The sequence below is a fragment of the Malania oleifera genome, chromosome 11, assembly GCF_029873635.1.
Source record: "Malania oleifera isolate guangnan ecotype guangnan chromosome 11, ASM2987363v1, whole genome shotgun sequence".
NCBI lineage: Eukaryota > Viridiplantae > Streptophyta > Magnoliopsida > Santalales > Ximeniaceae > Malania > Malania oleifera.
Window position 1 is genome coordinate 22,827,925 of NC_080427.1, and position 18,800 is coordinate 22,846,724.

At 37.3% G+C, this 18,800-nt stretch overlaps 1 protein-coding gene across 2 annotated transcripts in view; it reads right to left on the reverse strand.

The window, feature by feature from the left end:
* Nucleotides 1-1,249: 1,249 nt before the first annotated feature.
* LOC131168577 (BTB/POZ domain-containing protein At5g03250-like) overlaps nucleotides 1,250-18,800 on the reverse strand; it is a 36,909-nt gene continuing 19,358 nt past the window's right edge. For both annotated transcript variants that reach the window (XM_058128111.1, XM_058128112.1), the window contains exons 2-4: nucleotides 18,038-18,107; nucleotides 16,603-17,826; nucleotides 1,250-2,105 (exon numbers count right to left, since the gene is read on the reverse strand). In XM_058128111.1, coding sequence (XP_057984094.1) covers nucleotides 1,596-2,105; nucleotides 16,603-17,826; nucleotides 18,038-18,107 — 1,804 coding nt within the window. In that variant the 3' untranslated portion in view covers nucleotides 1,250-1,595. The remainder of the gene's footprint in view (nucleotides 2,106-16,602; nucleotides 17,827-18,037; nucleotides 18,108-18,800) is intronic.

Consider the following 18,800-nt stretch of genomic DNA (forward strand, 5'->3'; position numbering starts at 1 on the left):
GCTTTTAAGTCTAATTTGTCTAGGACTATTTTGAATATTCTAGATTCTATTTGGTTATTTTTGTTGATTATTTGTTTTAGTTTATATGAAGACCATTATTGATTTGAATTCAGAACTGAATTCGTTTTCCCTTCTCATCTGCGTACAAACTTTTTTCCTTTTTCTTCCCTTCTCTCTCTTCCCTCTCTTCCCTCTTTCAAAGTATTCCCCTACCATCCTTCGTCACCTTTGTTTGTAATATTGATGTGTACATCTCTTAATAGCCAAGTTGTGAGAATTACTTAAAGATCTAGAGAAAACATGGAATAGATGGTACTGAAGAATAATAGTGGAATCTAATTCAACAATAGATATTTCGTGAATCAATTGTGCATGTTACTTGGCATGCCTTTATGCTACATTGGCTTTGGGATGTAGCGACTCCATCCAAAGATTGAGGAATTTTGTTTTGTCATTGTTATGGAGAGAGCAATCAACTAGTTATGCACTTATGGAGGACATCAGGTTTCACATGCTAGACAGCCTAGATATGGGGCTTGTGAGTTTGCTTCCCTAGAACCGTTGCCTTGGTTTTTAAAGATTTTTAAGCCATCTATTTGACCCACAAAAAAAATTAAAAATTAAAAAATAAAATAAAATAGAGGGAGAGAGAGGTTAGATCCGCAAGACTTAACCAACTCGATATCCCGATTTGATTCCACTTTCTTATAAAGCTGCGGGGTTGAGGCATATATTCACATCGAAATACTTCAATTATACTGTTTTGCAATATGCATTAAAAACTATTTTGTAAATCATGCTCCACACAAGAAGTTATGATTCTTGGGTTTTAAACGATCTTACCAAATACCGAATATCCTGGACAAACAGCTTTGGACGCTATACTGCTGAAAATTTCAAATGTCCTAATCCCTAGGTACTGAGTGGAGCCTTTGAGAGCAACTCAGGTGCTTCGAAAAAAAAAAGGAAAGGTTGGGGAAGGCAGGGGAAAGAATTCAGATGCTTCCACAGTGAAACTAGCAGAAGCACAATAACCCATGAACAGCTTAATTGAACCCAAAACCAATCCTAAGCTGAATGCAAAATACAGAACCTCTGGCACAAAATTAAACTGGATGAAGGCCTATAAGCAACACACCCAACGATGCAATTCAGACCTGCCAGAAACAGAGGCAGCATAATGGACAATTCACCAATATAACAGAGGAAAAATATAGCTCAATACTTAATTCAGTAGGGAGCAGGAGAATGGTGAACAAGATATCTGAAATAATGGCCTTGAAGAGGCCAACATCTATTCTGATTTGTTTACAAACTGTGTAAGAAATCACATAAATGAGTGCATAACCACTAATCTCAATGTCGTTTTGTCCTCTTCAATTTAATCTAAAACTTACAACAATGTGCAAATGATATGTGAGAAAACTGAGTTAGAACTTACCTTCTAAGCCCTAAACAGCAATTCAATTATTATCCATTCAATGAATAAAGAATCAGGAGTCTCGAGGATTCAATGGGTACTGGGAAGAAAACAAAGAAATGAAAAAATGTTGTGCTAGCCCATTAGGTGGACCTTCATACTTCAGACAGCAAGCTCACAATTTTTTGGACCTTTTTGCCCATTCATATGATGATTGTTCTATTAATTCACAATGTGATGATGCTTTGGAATTGCGAGGCTGAGATTTTAATCCAAAACCAAACCTTTTGGGAAAAATATTCCAACTTCTATTCATCTTTGTCAGCTTCTGGATCTCTTGTTTCATGCTCAAACACTCCTTTTCAAGCTTAAAAACACGTTCCCTCATGACATCAACACCCATGACTTGATCATGTGCAGGGTCATCTAGGTCAGACCCACTGTTCACAGGGAATGCAAGGTTTCTACCGGGATTTTGTGAATTTTCAAGATTGTCAGAGACAAAGAACCATCCAGAAATTGATGTTCGGAGCCGAAGCTGTTCAAAGAACAGAACTTGGACAATTACTCGGAGAGGTAGCCTCTCATTCTGTGCTGCATGGGTGCTAGCCTCCAACGACAGCTTCTGACAGTTCATCAGTCTACACATTTGCTCCCTCTCAGAATCTGTAAGCCACGGATGTGCCTGTAGTTGTAAAATGCAAGAGGCCTTTAGAATGTTCAGAGGAGGATACCATGCTTCATGAGAACAAATGTGTCAATAGCACCCAACAATCAGTTATGCCTATACATTTGTAGAATCTGTCCAAAGTCTATGGCATTTTCCAACCTAGTCATACTTCAAATTGAATCTGTGTGGCATGGCAAGTAAATTCTAGAACTTTTAGAAGCTAATATTACCAAAACCTAAGTTCCTATGACTAATATTTTACCAAAGCTATATGTAATAAAGTAACCTTCTGCATTCCTATACCCCTTGTATTCCACTATAAAATGCTTTAACTACTATTAGCTCCATGTACATTCAATCTTCAGCATTCATACTTAAAATAACTTAAAGTTTATCATTAGATTGCATACATCTTGTCCTACCCAAACCCTAATGGCGTGGGAGCCTTGTGAACTGGGTGTCACGTTTTGCATTTTTCAACATTTGTCATTAGACAGATCCAACATTTCAACTAGCACTTTGAGGTTAATTTAAGCTGCAGATCTAACAGCATTTTTGGTACAGCAGGTCAGAGTTCCAAAGCTTTTTTCCCCAAGAGTCTAAGGCACAAACTATGTGAAACAGATCCCAATAGAATCAAAAATTCTATCCAAAATCCATCGCAAACCCAACCCATTGGATATCCTTTGCTAGAGCATAAATCTCGAGAATAACTTAGCCATTGAAGACTTTTTTGGACATGGGAGGACTAATTCTTCACATTTTATTAGTACATCATCTCATTAGAGCAGTAAATTCTAAATTAGTCGATAGTTGACACATTAGGATTTGGCATTTGATGCAGAACAGAGTTACGGCTGCAGTCCAGCGCACCATGCAGCACAAAGATTATCTCAAACCAGGAACAAGAGTAAATGGCATAATTAAATAAAATATTAAGGGGTCCACCACTGTAAAGCTACCTAGATTTTCTCATATTAAATCACCTACTATTTTCAACAGTCATAATAATGTCACATCACCTGTGTAAATGGATGAGAAAGAAAATGTATTAGTTTTTCATCTCCTCAACTTCTATGTAACAGTAACTCGAGGATATTGATATACTCAAAAGAGAAAAGAAGTGAGCAAATAAACTTTCTATTTGTTTTGTAAGAGAAAATATAAAAAAACATGCATAATCATTTTCTTAAACTCTACTGGGCATTGTGATCGTGCTATTTCAATTTCAGCTATAACAATCGTATTTTAATTAGTTTGTGCACCCGTAAGGATGTGCAAGTGTGAGTCAATGCGTGAGCATGTATGCTCAAGGGTTGAGAAGCATAGAGTTTGGGGAAAGAAAGGGTAGGATGATAGGTGTTGGAAGTATTGAGTTTACAGTTTTAACATTTTTTTAGCGCCCAACAATCAGTTGCGCCTATACATTTGTAGAATCTGTCCAAAGTCTATGGCATTTTCCAACCTAGTCATACTTCTAATTGAATCCGTGTGGCATGGCAAGTAAATTCTAGAACTTTTAAAAAGCTAATATTACCAAAACCTGGGTTCCTATGACTAATATTGTCCCAAAGCTAGATGTAATAAAGTAACCTTCTGCATTCCTATACCCCTTGTCTTCCACTATAAAATGCTTTAACTACTATTAGCTTCATGTATATTTAATCTTCAGCACTTATATTTAAAATAACTTAAAAGTTTATCATTAGATTGCATACATCTTGTCCTCTCCAAACCCTAAGGGCGTGGGAGCCTTGTGCACCGGGTGTTACATTTTACATTTTTCAACATTTGTCATTATACAGATCCAACATTTCAAATAGCACTTTGAATTAATTTATGCTGCAGATCTAACAGCTTTTTTGGTACAGCAGATCAGAGTTCCAAAGCTTTTTCCCAAGAGTCCAAGGCAAAAACTATGTGAAACAGATCCCAATAGAATAAAAAAATCTGTCTGAAATCCATCGCAAACCCAACCCATTGGATATCCTTTGCTAGAGCATAAATCTCAAGAAAAACTTAACTATTGAATAATTTTTTGGACATGGGCTTATAGGACTGATTCTTCACATCTTATTAATACAATACCTCATTAGAACAGTAAGTTCTAAATTAGTTCAGAATCGACACATTAGGATTTGGCATTTGATGCAGAACAGAGTTACAGCCACAGTCAGACGCACCATGCAGCACAAAGATTATCTCAAACCAGGAACAAGAGAAAATGGCATAATTAGATAAAATATTAAGGGGTACACCACAGTTAGGCTACCTAGATTTTTTCAAATTAAATCATCTAACTATTTTCAACAGTCATAATAGTGCCACATCACCTGTGTAAATGGATGAGAAAGAAAATGTATGAAAGAGACAGTTTTCATCTCCTCAACCTTTATGTAACAGTAACTCTAGAGGATATTGATATTCTAAAGAGAAAGAAGTAAAATCATTTTCTTAAACTCCACTCATTGTGATTGTGCTATTTCAATTTCAGCTATATCAATTATATTAATAATTTGTGCACCTGTAAGGATGTGTAACAGTGTAAGTGCAAGTTAATGCATGAGCATGTATGCTCAAGGGTTGAGAGGCATAGAGTTTGGGGAAAGAAAGGGTAGAAAGATAGGTGTTTGAAGTATTGAGTTTACAGTTTTAACATTTTTTTTATAGCAAGTGTTTATGAATGTGTGAACTGATATCTTCAATTTTTTGATTACTTAATAGCTTTGAAAATAACTCCGCCTGTGATGCACTTAATGTTCTAATTTTTTCACCCACGGCCCGTCCCAAGCCCGGGTAAAGGAGGAGGGTTGCATTAAGTAGCTGACAGCCAGTGTAAAAATTGTCAAATCACTATGATATGAATCCTTACCGAATATTTGTTGGGGCGTCCCCTATAAGCGACACGTTGCACTTGAACCACCCGAGTGTAGCGAAAAGTGGGCGAGGGTGGGCTAGGTCGTCGCCCCGAAGCGACGCACCATGTCGGCGCCCTAGTACGGTGTCAAATATGCGAGGGTTCCTGCATCATTCTGGATATGGGCGGGTAAAGACATTAGTTTAGGAAACTATGATTAGATTAGCAATTTGGAATATAGGGACACTTACAGGTAAAAGCATGGAAATTGTGGATACAATAATTAGAAGAAGAATTAATATAATTTGCCTTCGAGAAACTAAGTGGGTGGGGGAGAAAGCTAGAGTAATCGATAAATTAGGATTTAAACTTTGGTACACTGGAAAAAAAAAAAACATAAGAATGAAGTAGGCATTATTATAGACAAAAACTTAAAAGATAGCATTGTGGATATAACTAGAGTAAGGGATAGAATTATAAAAATCAAGATGGTATTAGGACAAGAGATAATAAATATCATTAGTGTTTATGCTCCTCAAGTTGGCTTAACAGAAAATCTTAAGAGACAATTTTGTGAAGATATGGATAGTATTATACAAGGCATACCAGGGACTGAGAATATTTATAAAAGGAGATCAGAATGCACACGTTAGAAGAGATAATAAAAATTATAAGAGGATACATAGAGGATATGGATATGGAGACAAAAATGAGTCTGGAGAGATGATATTAGACTTTACTATGTCATATGATTTTAGTATAATAAATACTTTAAGAAGAGAGAAGAACACTTAATAACCTTTAAAAGTGAACAAAATAGAAGTCAAATAGATTTTTTTTAACTAGGAGGGTAGATCGTTTATCATGCAAGGATTGTAAGGTTATTCTAGGTGAAAGCCTAACCACACAACATAGAGTCTTAGTGTTAGATATATGTATTAAAAAATGGAAGAAAAATGATAAAATAAACCAGTATAAGAGAACTAGATGGTGGAACCTAAAAGGAGAAAATATAAAAAAATTTAAATCTAGAATGACCAAAGACGGGGATTGGACCATAGAGGATGGGATAGATACAAATACTCTTTAGAATAGATTAGCTAGCTCTATTTAAAAATATAGCAAAAGAAATTTTAGGTGAATCAAGGGGAAGATTATCGAATGGCAAAAAGAGTTGGGGGTCGGATAAAGATATACAAAAAATCATAAAGACAAAAAGAATTTGATAAAAAATGTGACAAAAATGTAGAAACGGAGATAACTTTGAAAAATACGAGGCAAGAAAAGATGCAAAAAAGACCGTTAGTGAATCTAAATATAGATCATTTAATAGTTTGTATAATAGATTAGGTACAAAAGAAGGGGAAAGAGATATATTTAAACTTGCTAAAGCTAGAGAAAGGAAGAACAAGAACTTAGGAAATGTAAAATGCATAAAAAGTGAGGATGATATTGTCTTAGTTAAAGACGAAGATATCAAAAAAAGATGGCGAAATTACTTTAGTAAGTTGTTTAATGAACACCAAATAGAAGGCTTAAACTTAGAATTGTCAAATGAGAAAAAGACTAAAAATATAAAATTTATTCGCAAAATTAGAGTTAACGAAATTAAGTTTACACTAAAAAAGATGAAAAATGGGAAAGCTATGGGACCAGATAACATCCCAATTGAAGTTTGGAAATGCTTCGGTGATAACGGAATTATATGGTTAACTAATTTATTTAATACAATTGTAAAAACTAAGAAAATGAGAGGAAAAGCACTTTAATATCTATATACAAAAATAAAGGAGATATTCAAAATTGTAATAACTATCGTGGAATTAAACTTATGAGTCATACGATGAAACTAGGAAAATGGTAGTTGAACAAAGATTAAGGTTAGAAACAAAGATCTCAAAAAATCAATTTGGTTTTATGCCTAGGAGATCTACAACAAAAGTTATTTATCTTTTAAGAAGATTAATGGAAAAGTTTAGGGAAAAGATGAGGGACTTGCATATGATATTTATTGACCTTGAGAAAGCATATGATAGGATACCTAGGGAAATTCTATGGTGGGTCTTAGAAAAAAAGGGTGTATGTTGTAGGTATACCAATGTCATTAAGGATACGTACGATGGAGTAATGACTAGTGTAAGGACTATAGATGGAGAAACTAAAGAATTTCCAATTACTATAGGTGTACATCAAGGATCTGCTTTGAGTCCTTATCTTTTTGCTTTAGTGAAGGACCAACTGACTAAGAATATTCAAAAGGAGGTTCCATGGTATATGTTGTTTGTAGATGATATTGTATTAATTGACGAAATTAGGGAAGGAGTAGAGGCTGAGTTAGAATTATGGAGAGAAGCTTTGGAATCTAGAGGCTTTAGGATAAGTAGAAATAAAACAGAATATATGAAATGTAATTTTAGTAATGATAGGGGGAATATTGGAGACAAAGTTAAACTTGATGATAAAGAAATAAATAGCACTTGTAGATTTCGATACCTTGGATCTATTATTCAAGCTGAAGGAAAAATTGAAGATAATGTAATGCATAGAGTTAAAACAGGTTGGGTAAAATGGAGAAGTACTTCAACTGTGCTATGTGATCGTAGAATACCCTTAAAATTGAAAGAAAAGTTTTATAGGACAGCTATAAGACCAACTATGTTATATGGATCGGAATGTTGGGCGACAAAAAAACATAATATCCAAAAAGTAAAAGTTGCCGAGATGAGAATGCTTAGATGGATGAGTGGTATAACATTGAAAGATAAATTAAGGAATGACATATTCGTGGTAAGTTAGGTGTAACTCTTATAGAAGATAAGATAAAGGAGAGACGACTCAGATGGTATGAACACTTGCAACGTAGGCCACATAGTGCACCTGTGAGGAAGAGTGACTTAGTTATTGTGGGGGGTAGTAGAAGGGGTAGGGGTAGACCTAAAATAACTTGGAAGGAGATAGTGAGTAAGGATTTAATATCCTTGAATCTATTAAAAGAAATGGTTCATGATCGCATAAATTGACGGAAAAGGATTCATATAACCGACCCCACTTAGTGGGACTAAGGCTTGGTTTTGTCATTGTTGTTAGGGGTGAGCAAACGGTTGGTTTGGCTAAATTCGGTTAATTAACCGAATTAACCGAAAATTTCGGTTAAAGAATCCTGTTAACCGAACCGACCGAACCGTTTGGTCTCACCGAACCGAACTCGACCGAATTTATTTTTGGGTAATTCGGTTAACCGATTTTAACCGTGAAACGAGGAACGGAAGGGGGAAAGGTGTACTGGACTGTGTATCCGTCTTAAACAAGGAAAGGTGGGGCAAGGTTGAAACCTTGAAGTCCTGAGTCACTGAGTGTTGATCCATCGCCATGCCCACGCGAGGGAAGAGCCGATCGAAGAGGGATTCGGGATCGGGACGGGTCACGAACTGGGAAGACTGGAAGAGGGGCTCAGGTGAAGCCGCGAAGCCAGGAAGAGGCGATTCGCGAAGAGGGAGAACCGAAGAACTGAGAAGTGGAGATTGATGTGGAGGAAAGGTGGTTGGTTAGGGAGACGATTGGGCTCGGGCGAGCTTGATGTTAGTGAGGAGGAGCCGCCGAGCCGGGGTGGTTCTCAGTGAACTGCTCTGTGCGCAAGACTGTGAGAGAATAAAAATGAGAATGAGAGGGAGCTTGTGTGCCGGTGACGATGACCAGCGACGACAATGGCGATGGTCGCCGGCGATAGCATCGCGTGAAGATGGTGGTGCGAACTGCGGTGGATTGAGCTCGGGTGAGCAAGAGAAAGGCGGCCTTCTGACTTCTGAGTTTCTGAGAGCACTTAGAGTGAGACGGAGAGTGAGAGCCGAGAGGCGGAGAGGGAATGGAAATATAGAAGATAACAGGAATTTTTCTAATTTAAATTTAAAATTTAATTAATTATTAATTCGGTTAATCGGTTAACCGAATTAATGTTTTCTATTCACCGAACCGAAACCCGATTCCCCGAAATATTGGAATGTATAACCGAACCAACCGAACTGGTTTTTTTAACCGAACCGAACCGACCAATTTCGGTCGGTTAATTCGGTTAATTCGGTTTTCCCCGAATTATGCTCACCCCTAATTGTTGTTGTTGTGTAATAGCTTTGTAAATCAACAATATAAGATGTCCTTGAAACTGTAACAGCATCAAGCCAGTTGTAAGTAGCTGTTTTCTAATATAATATTATATTTTATCCTTTTTCAGGGGTAGTTCTATAGTCAATTTTTCGTATTCAATATAGTCAACTGGTCTGTGGAGACAATTCACTAGGCCAAAGCCAATTCACACCACTTGTCTCACTCTCTCTTCCTTCTTTCTTCCTACTTTAGCCCTAATTTCCTTAAGAAATTGCAAGTCTAACCATTAAATGATTTCTCACATTTATGACATAATATCATAGCATTATTTCATATCTATACTATATATAAAAGTATATACAGTATAAATCATTTTACTTATAGACAAATATCCTAATTTTCAAATGTCAAACAAAAAATTTCTAGAAGAATTAAATTTAGAAGGAATTACAAAGTGGATGAGACATCCTCAAAGAACAGAAGGAAGCAAAAGGAAAACAATACAAAAGCTAGCAGATACAAAAAGCAAAACCAAGAAACCAAGCTAAAAGGGCCAACCAATCATGTTGACTATCGGGGAAGGCCATACTACCAAAGCACCCAGTTGATAACACGCACAAAGAGGCTAAAAAAATCAATCCTTTGCCAAATCAAATCTACAGATGAAGAAAATCTCAAAAAATCGTAGCATTACCCTCCAACCAAATTTCCCATATAATTACAAAGACTACACACCAACACAAAAATTTAACCTTATTTTGCCTCCAAACCCAACAAAGTCGATCAAAAAGAAATCCTCCAACTGCTCCAGAGAAACCATTGAAAGTATATAAGCATTATAAGAAACGAGCCAACATCACTGCAGCTATCCAGGCCCCTCTTCAAACCTCTACTTTATTTGAAATGTAGTTTTGACCACCTCAATTAGAGCTACATTTGCCCATCGCTCATTGAAGAGGTACTAGAACTTGCACTTAAACATCCTTGGCTGCTTATCCTATGATTAATAATATTTCGTTACTTCATCTTCCTCCTACTATGTTTTCTTTTGCATGTCCATTCCTCCATTTCTCTTTGTTCACGTGTTGAGGTTGTTGCTAATCATAGGTGGAAGCATAGAATGAATGAATAAATGAAGGTCTTCATTTTCAAAAAGACATGGGAATTAGTGGGTCTTCCTCATCATAACGAGTAAGTTAAGTGTCGCTAGATTTATACCATTAGTTGGATCATAAGTACCAGCTTGCTGAGAAAGGGCATGGAAAGTGACGAAATGCTTTAGGAAGTCAAAAATAAGCTTTGATTCAGAGATTCCCAAACAGGTCAACCTTTTGAACTGTCCTGAATCCATGCACAGGCAAGAGACAAAATGGCGAGCAGAAACATCTTAGTAGCCAGAGGAAAAGAAAGCAAAAGCAATTCTCAGAGTGGTGGCAAGTGAAATAGAGCAACCGAAGTAGTAAAAAGGGTTGTGGGGGAGCAAAGTGTCATGCTGCTAGGCTGACAAATGAAAGAGATAATGGTTAGGCATCATCGTAATAGTTATACTGAAATGTTAAAAAGTTCAATTGGTGGATGAGAATTATACTCAAACGTATGATGTTGATTACTTTGAGATCTCTCTTACGGCTCAGAATTATGCTTGCATTTAACTTCTTTAACTGTTGATTTTGATTGGCATTATAGGTTTACAGCACCAAGATGTTGAGAATGTTTTCTTGTATGGGAGCTAGAGGAAGAAGTGAGCATGGCGCAGCCTCCAAGTAATTGCACAGAGGGGAAGAGAAGTTAATATTTGTAAGTTTCAGAAGACCATTTATGGGCATAAGCAATTTCCCAAGGCTTGGTTTGACAAATTCAACATAGTGATTTCCATTTTGGCATTACGCAGAGTTATTCTGATCATTTTTCTTTTGTCAGGAAGGAGGCAAAGGTGGTTTATGATAATATCACCACCAGGTCCACCACCACAAGCAATGACAATCTCAATTACAAATGACAAGTGTTGGCTTCAGAAGCAATTCCAAATCTAGGAACTCTGCACCCTTCAATATTTCCCTTCACATTGAGGTTCTCAAGTGTAGCAAAGGCTTAAACTTGTTGAAGATGAAATATACTAAAGGCATTCTCAATGATACAAGTATGTTTGGAGCTAAACTACTTGATATTCCTATGGACCCAAATGCATAGATATCTAGATTGATGGACCAAATTTTGAAGAAAAGCACTGGCACAAGAGGGTGATTGAAAAAACTTATTTATCTATCTCAAGACCACATCCTTTGCCAAGGGGATACTTAGTTAAAGAGAAGCCCAAGTAGGAACATTGGAATGTTGTATGTAGAACCCCTCAATTTCTCAAGAACTCTCCTTGATAAAGATTGATATATGGGTGTATATTAGCTCTAATATTAGGGTACGTTGATGCTGATAAGGCTAGTTTAGTACAAGATCTGCGGTCAACTAGCTGGTGCAGTCTCTTTGTGGGTGGCAATCATATTACCCCACATGGCAAGAAACAAATTACAATGGTGAGGTTGAACGCTAAAGCCCATATTATCAATGAGTTAGTGTGACTAAAGTTTTTCAAGTCTAAGAAGGATTATGGTAAGAAGACTATGTTATCTGATAATCAGATTGTTACCTAAATTACAAGTAGTCTTATGTTTCACAAAAGGACTACGCACATCAAGGTTGACTGTCATTTTGTAAGGACTAAGGAACGCTACAATGATGAAGATAAGGGTTACCTATTTGTGAACTTCTGTAACTATCTAGTAGATTTGTTCACTAAGGCCTAGTTTAGACTTGCTTTCTCCCCTAATCATACCAAACTTGGATAGTGTTGGCTTTTTGAGTCCGATCTCTGTTTTGATGCTAACAAACCACCAGTATTTTATGTGTGCATTTAGTGTATGAACAGGTTATCATTTCAACACGAACATAAGATACCGGAAAATGGAAGCCAGCAGGGACATAAAGCTCACACTCCTGACGAATTCCATGGAAAATGAAGAGCAAAAGAAGAAGACATTTTGTTTTTAATTTGTATTGCATTTAATTTTTTATTTGGTCTATAATAATGCATGCATATGCATGATATGATTTGAATGCTCGAATGATCGTAGTTTAACCATAGGGAATCAAAGGTCATAGACAGACCTTAGTGCTGACTTCGGCTGACCGACGTTAGGTTTTTAGGCTTAATTGAAAGCCTCGGGCGACCAAACTATTTGTGTTATAGCACTCGGTCAACCGAACATTCTGCTGGCCAAAAAGTCAACAAGTTGACTATGGCTCAAGCGACCGAATTGAAATTGAACTGAATGTCGAGTGGTCACTTTTTACCTTCCCCGGGCGCCCGAACCCTAAGCTCAAAAATACCCCAGGCAGCCGAATTATGAAGTTGGCAAACCAAACTGTGCACCGGTTGACTGAACCTCGATCTTTTGGAAAATCATCTTGGCCCAACCACTTGAACTTTTCCTCGGGCACCCGAACTTGAAAAATTAACTTTTCTATTTGTATTTGTTTGGGCGACCAAAACTCTCAGGTTGCCACATTTTTACCGCGGATAATTAAGGGTAATTGGGATTAAACTTTAATTAAACTTTTCTAAAATTCCCAATAGGTCCCCAACGGTCATATTTTGTTGAAAAACTATAAATAACCCCTCATTTTCTTTGATTAGCAACTTTAATTAACTTCAAAATTCTCTCAAACATTTTTTAATCAAAGTTCCCCCATTTCAATTTCGATTTCAAAATCTTTTATGGGGTAAATTTGTATACTCTCCAAACTCTCTTTATTACTCTTTGGAAAATCATTTGAAAGAGAGTATTCATTTTTGATTGGGCATTTATTTGATGAAAAGCATTTTACTCTCATAAGTTCTTTCATTGTTTTAAAATCATTATTGAGAGTAAATCTTAGTTTCTCCCGATTATTTTCCTGATAAATATTTTCAGAGAAACTTTTTGTAGGCTTTAAGATGTTTGAAGTATTTTATTGCATACTCTATTTCAAATCAAAGATCATATACTTTTCATTTGTACAAAAATTTCATTTATATATCATAATCAAAAATTATACAACTATTTTGAAAACACCCTTATTATACTAAGCATATTTCATATCATATTAGAGTGCATGTATTTAGAATTTAAATGTGTACATCTCTGCTTGTATTTAGAAACATTTTTATATATATAAAAATGAATTTTAATGTACCGGTTGGGTTCATCCCATTAATAGAACTAGGGAGTCTCAGCCCCGTAAGTGAAACCAGTTCAGTTCAGCCCGGAAATTGAGCTGGGCAGTCTCAACCCCGTAAGTGAGACAAGTTGGGCTCAGCCTTGTAATTGAGCTGGGGAATGTCCGCCCTGGAAGGACATTGTAAACGGTTTCTACTCCACCCATAAGTGAGCAGGGTTAGTGGGAATCCTAGAAGGGTATGCCCAAGGGGGGGACGTAGGCTAATTTGGCCGAACCTCGATAACAAATATTGTCTCTCTCTCTCTCTCTCTCTCTCACTTAAATTTCCACACTTAAATTTCTATATGTGTATGCTTGTCATTTACTGTTACAATTATTTGCATGCACACACTTAAATTAAATGAGATATACTGCACACGTGTATGTCTGCACTCATGATTTAATTATTTTACATACACGTTCGTATGATGAATGGGATATGATTTGTAGTGAATCGGCGAAATGTTTCAATTAGCCAAAAAGGTTTTAAAACCCAATTCACCCCCCCCCCCTTTTTTTTTTCTCTTGGGATCACACCAATTCCAACAGATAGGGTGATATTTATGCACCCCTAACTTTCGGGGGAGTGTTACTATAATAATAGTTTTTAGTATAGGGCTCCATTATCTTACTTGTTCACAGGTATTGTGAAAGGGAAGATCAAGAGGTCATGTATGAGCAAGATGAAGACATTTGGAAATATTCATGTTTCCCATATGCATAGGCATAATTTAGGATATTTAGATTTAATCATGTAAATTACAGCATTTAAGGATTTTTTATTATGCTTCATTATTTAGGGATTTTCCGGCATGATTCATTAATTAGCATTTACTATTTTCCCCAAATTATATTTCCTTATTTAGGGATTCACTATTATTTCCTAGAGATTGTTACCTTCTGGATTAGATAATATTTCTTAGAGATCGTTTCCTTATTTAGTATTAGGAGAAAGCCTATGCAAAGGCTTGATGTGTAGCCATTAGAGGCGGATTGAATATTGAGAATTAAGCCCTAAATTAAAATGGGTCTTGCTTTGATTTTCCCTTTCTCTTTTTTTTTTTCCCATTCATTTTTTTTCGTTACCTTCTTTCGATTCTCTTTTCTACTATTTACTTGTTGATTCTCTGCTGCCAATCAATTCCTGCATCAATTTGGTATCAGAGCTCCATAAAAAATCCTCCCTTCCTACCATCATCAAACCACCATCCACCACTGCCAGCCTAGCCATCAAACAAACATGAGTCAGTCGTACCAGCCACAGCCAAAACCCTAGCCTATCACATTCATCACGCCAGAAGACACTGTCCACAGCACCCAAACCCTTAAATACTCAACATCATTTTCTTATCTTTACTTCATCGCCCCTGTCAGGGAGCCCCAATCCTTCATCAACCTAACAGAGAGACTTTGTTGCTGTTGGCCACTACCAGAACTGAGGAGAAGAAGCAGCAGCAAAATGCAGGAGAAATAAACCCCAAAAACAAAAAAATCTGCTGCTGCTGGTGCACCAGAGAAGTAGCAAACCACATCACTACCAGAATCTTCCTCGACATCGAGTGAGAAATCCAACCAGCAGACCTTCCTCACTGAAAAATTCCTGAATCATCCACCAGAATCTCTTTTCCCTTCAATTGCAAGCCACAAACCAAAGCACCAATGCTGTCAAAGCTTTGCCAGCAATAATCTCAGTACTGCAAGCTGCCAGATGCACATTTCCACCATCACAAATACATGGCTCTCCCATCTTTCAACTGCATGTGCTGTTGAATGTGAGAACTTCCCAAATCCCTAACCCACAGCCCCAATTCAGTCCTCGTTGCTGTTACTGTCACCCCTTATTACTCTTGTATCCCTACTGTCTTCACCCATGCCAAATCCTTGCCAACAACCATGGTGATGAAGGACCAACTCAAGCCTGTTTGCAAAACTGGATCTACAATACTACAAGGAAATCGAGGGCATGAACAGAGAACCTACAGAAGTAATGGCTCGTTGAGATATGTTGGTAAAGGAGGCCACAGTTGCGACCAAGTGAACTATCCCAATAGTTACTGAGCTAAGCAATCGATCCAACAATATTGTCGACCAAAAACAGTTTATTATTGAATAAGAAAAGGAGAGGTATGAAGAGATGCTTCGTGTGCCCATGCAAAACCAAAGCTGCAACCAGTTGTATTAACAAGATCTAAAGGTGTAAATAACATTCCAAAATTGACAATTAGCCCAAAGAACCCACGAAGGAACTTGAAGAGATGGGAATTGCAGAGATTAAGCCATCCATGTAGGGTTAGTCTTTTGACTTCAAGGCTAAAGATGTAAATGACAACAGTATGTGCAGTTTACATTGCCTATAAGTTTGTCTGCAATGACCTTGTCCACTCGCATTCATGCTTATTTTTAAAAATATTGATCATTTCCACTTTTTCACAATTCCTCTGTCCATCATCCTTCAAATGTTTAGAATTCAAGATTAAATTTTTCCAACCAGGGGAGAAAGATGGAAAACATCAAGAGATAACATATGATCAGGATTAAGGCATTTGGAAATGTTTGTTACCACGAGTAGGCATAACATAGGACATTTGGATTTAATTACGTAATTTTCAGTTAGGGATTTGCTATTATGTTTCATTGATTAGGGATTTACTATTATTTTGCAAATTATGTTCCTTTTTTAGGAATTTGCTATTATTCCCTAGAGATTGTTTCCTTATGGGATTTGATATTATTTCCAAGATACTTTTTTCTTATTTAGGAGAAAGCTTATATAAAGGCTGGATGTGTAAAAGTTAGAGGCACATTGAATATTGAAAATTAAGCCCTAAACCGCGTCTTGCTTTGGGTTTCCCTTCAAATTTTTCCCATTTATTTTTCCGTTATCTTGATTTAGTTTTCTGAAGGGGAGCTTAGGCGCAACGGTAAGGTTGCCTAGAGGTCACAGGTTCGAGGAGTGGAAACAGCCTCTTGCAAAAATGTAAGGTAAGGCTGCGTACTATAGACCCATTGTGGTCCACCCCTTCCCCGGACCCCACATACGCGGGACCAGCCCTTTTTTTTTTTTTTTAAGTTTTCTCTTGATTTTCTATTATTTTTTTGCTGATTCTCTGCTGCCAATCAGTGTTGCATCATATTGTCTCATCAAATTTTCACATTGAAGATAGTACACACTTCTCTTGGTTGAAGCCCTCTTTCTCATGTCTTCTCTTTTTCTGCTCAAGCCCTAATTCTTATGTTGAAAGTCTTTTAAACCCCACACAGACACACACATATATGAAGAGAAGCAGCTGAGATTGTTACCTTCAGGTATATATCGATTGCATGATACATGCCATCATCAAGTGGTCTAGCATACTCGGGGATAACAGCAGCAAGCGACTGAAACTTTGGGAGCTTCAGATTAACATCTGGTGCCACCTCAGCAAGATATCCATCCACCAAACTGGCCACCATAGTAATTGGATTCAGGGAGTGGGCCCCATCAGCCAACTGCTCCTCTTCAATTGTACATGGAGACAATGATGTGGCAATCGTCTGATCAGCCGACATGAAATGATCAAGAATCCTCTGAACGCAGTCTATATCATGCAGGGTCTCCACTGAATAGCCCATATTTGGTATAAGAAGGTCTTCCAGAGCAGCTTGGTCCAACTGAGCACCCACTCTTTTCTCCAAACTTTCTCTACATGATGGACTTGCATGTAATATCATAGCAGTTCGGAGCAGCCTAATCAAAAACTTCGTCGATGTGACTCCCTTCTGCTTTGGAAGTAACCCCACAATCTCTTCGAGGAGAGCTCTTTGATCTGCCTCAGAAGGGGTGGAAATTGTTGTCCCCGGGTTGACATGGTTTGTGTCCTTGAAGCTTGATTGTCTATTCATCAGTGGAAGATATCTCTTAGCATAGAAAATGAGAGACCCAGCAATGCACTCAGGTTTCATTCCTTTCATCTCAATGGCTTGGATCAGCCGTTTATACAGAGGTAAGTTAAGGAAGGCCACATCCCCATACCACCAATCATTATTAACTGATTGTGACTTTGTTGTGGTAGATATTCCATTCCACAATACAGTGCCACCTGGGCTCTGCGTGTTGTTCTGCCCTGAAACAGGCAAGCCAACTAAGCATGGGTCTGCACAAGCTTTCACTGCCAAGGAGTTGATGCATCTTGAAACAAAGTGTAGCTCTTCTGCATATGCTAGAACAACTTCACATGATTCAAGAGCTTTTATTGAGTCTGGCCAATTACCAAAAACTTCATTAAGGAAGGCCTCTGTTTGTGCAATGAGATTTCCCTCTCCATAGTCTTCACTCATCCTAAGGTACTCAGCAGCACACCTAAGGCTGACAACATTCAAAGCACTCAGCTCTATTTTAACACCATAACAAAATTTGGCCACAAGCTCAAATGCTTTAGCTCCACCAGGTAGGTCATGAAGCTGCAAAACACAACTTGATCCATCCTCACATGAAAATTCTTCAGTAAGCTTTTCTAATAGCCCACTCCTTGAAAGCAAAGGAAACTGCAAGAAATACCAAAATGGGGAGGGAAAATAAAATTCACCATGAATCTGCAACTTAGTTGGCTTAAAGCAAAAGGGGCAACCTAGTAGGATAGTGTGTACATAAGACAAGGCAGCCTCATAGGATAGAGTGCACATGCGAACAAATTTATGCAAATGCATGCATGCTGAATGATAGATTAAATATCAAATAATATCAGATAAAACGTACCTTGTGAAGATGAAAGGACATTTCTCCAATTTCAACAGTAACATCGCTTGGAAGCCCAGTCGTGCAAAGCCTGCAAGCAAAGCATTAGAAAATCCATTTCACTACAGTTAAATCCTTATGAAAGGGCACAATTAATGTTGATAAATTCAAATAATTCAATGGGGCATTGAGGAAACAATATGATCCAGTAAACAGTTCAGCAGCCTCATAATCTGACAGAAACTCTAACTTCTACCATCTCCCCTGTCGAATTTCCAAACCTAGAAGTTGTTAGAAAAAGTGGATGGACTAGCTAAATATTGTTGGTCGTATGATTAAAATAACATGGCCGAATTTTGAACTTCACACTACATTGGAGCCAAATAACAAAATTATTTACTATATAAGCCCTTTTTGCACATAAGCACATGTCAGAAATTTAAAAAGGCCATAAACATATAATTTCACAATTTGGACGTACATCCGTCAGAAGAGAACACTCAATAATGCACAATGAAAATATTCGCACATTTGATGACTAGATAAATCATCTTGAGCTTAAGACCGAGTGCCTAAAGGCAAAAAACCAAAGTTCTGTCATGATTGCAGGGACAAGCTCGTGCAAGGGCAACAAGTCCAAACATAAACTCCAAAAGAAAGGACCAAAAATAATAACAAATGAACCTGCACTAAGAAAAGTGAAGGACCCAAAGGGAAAGAATGCTTCCCAAGACAACTAGATTCTAGAAGTGGAAATTGCTTTAGCTGCAGAAAGCCTAGTCAT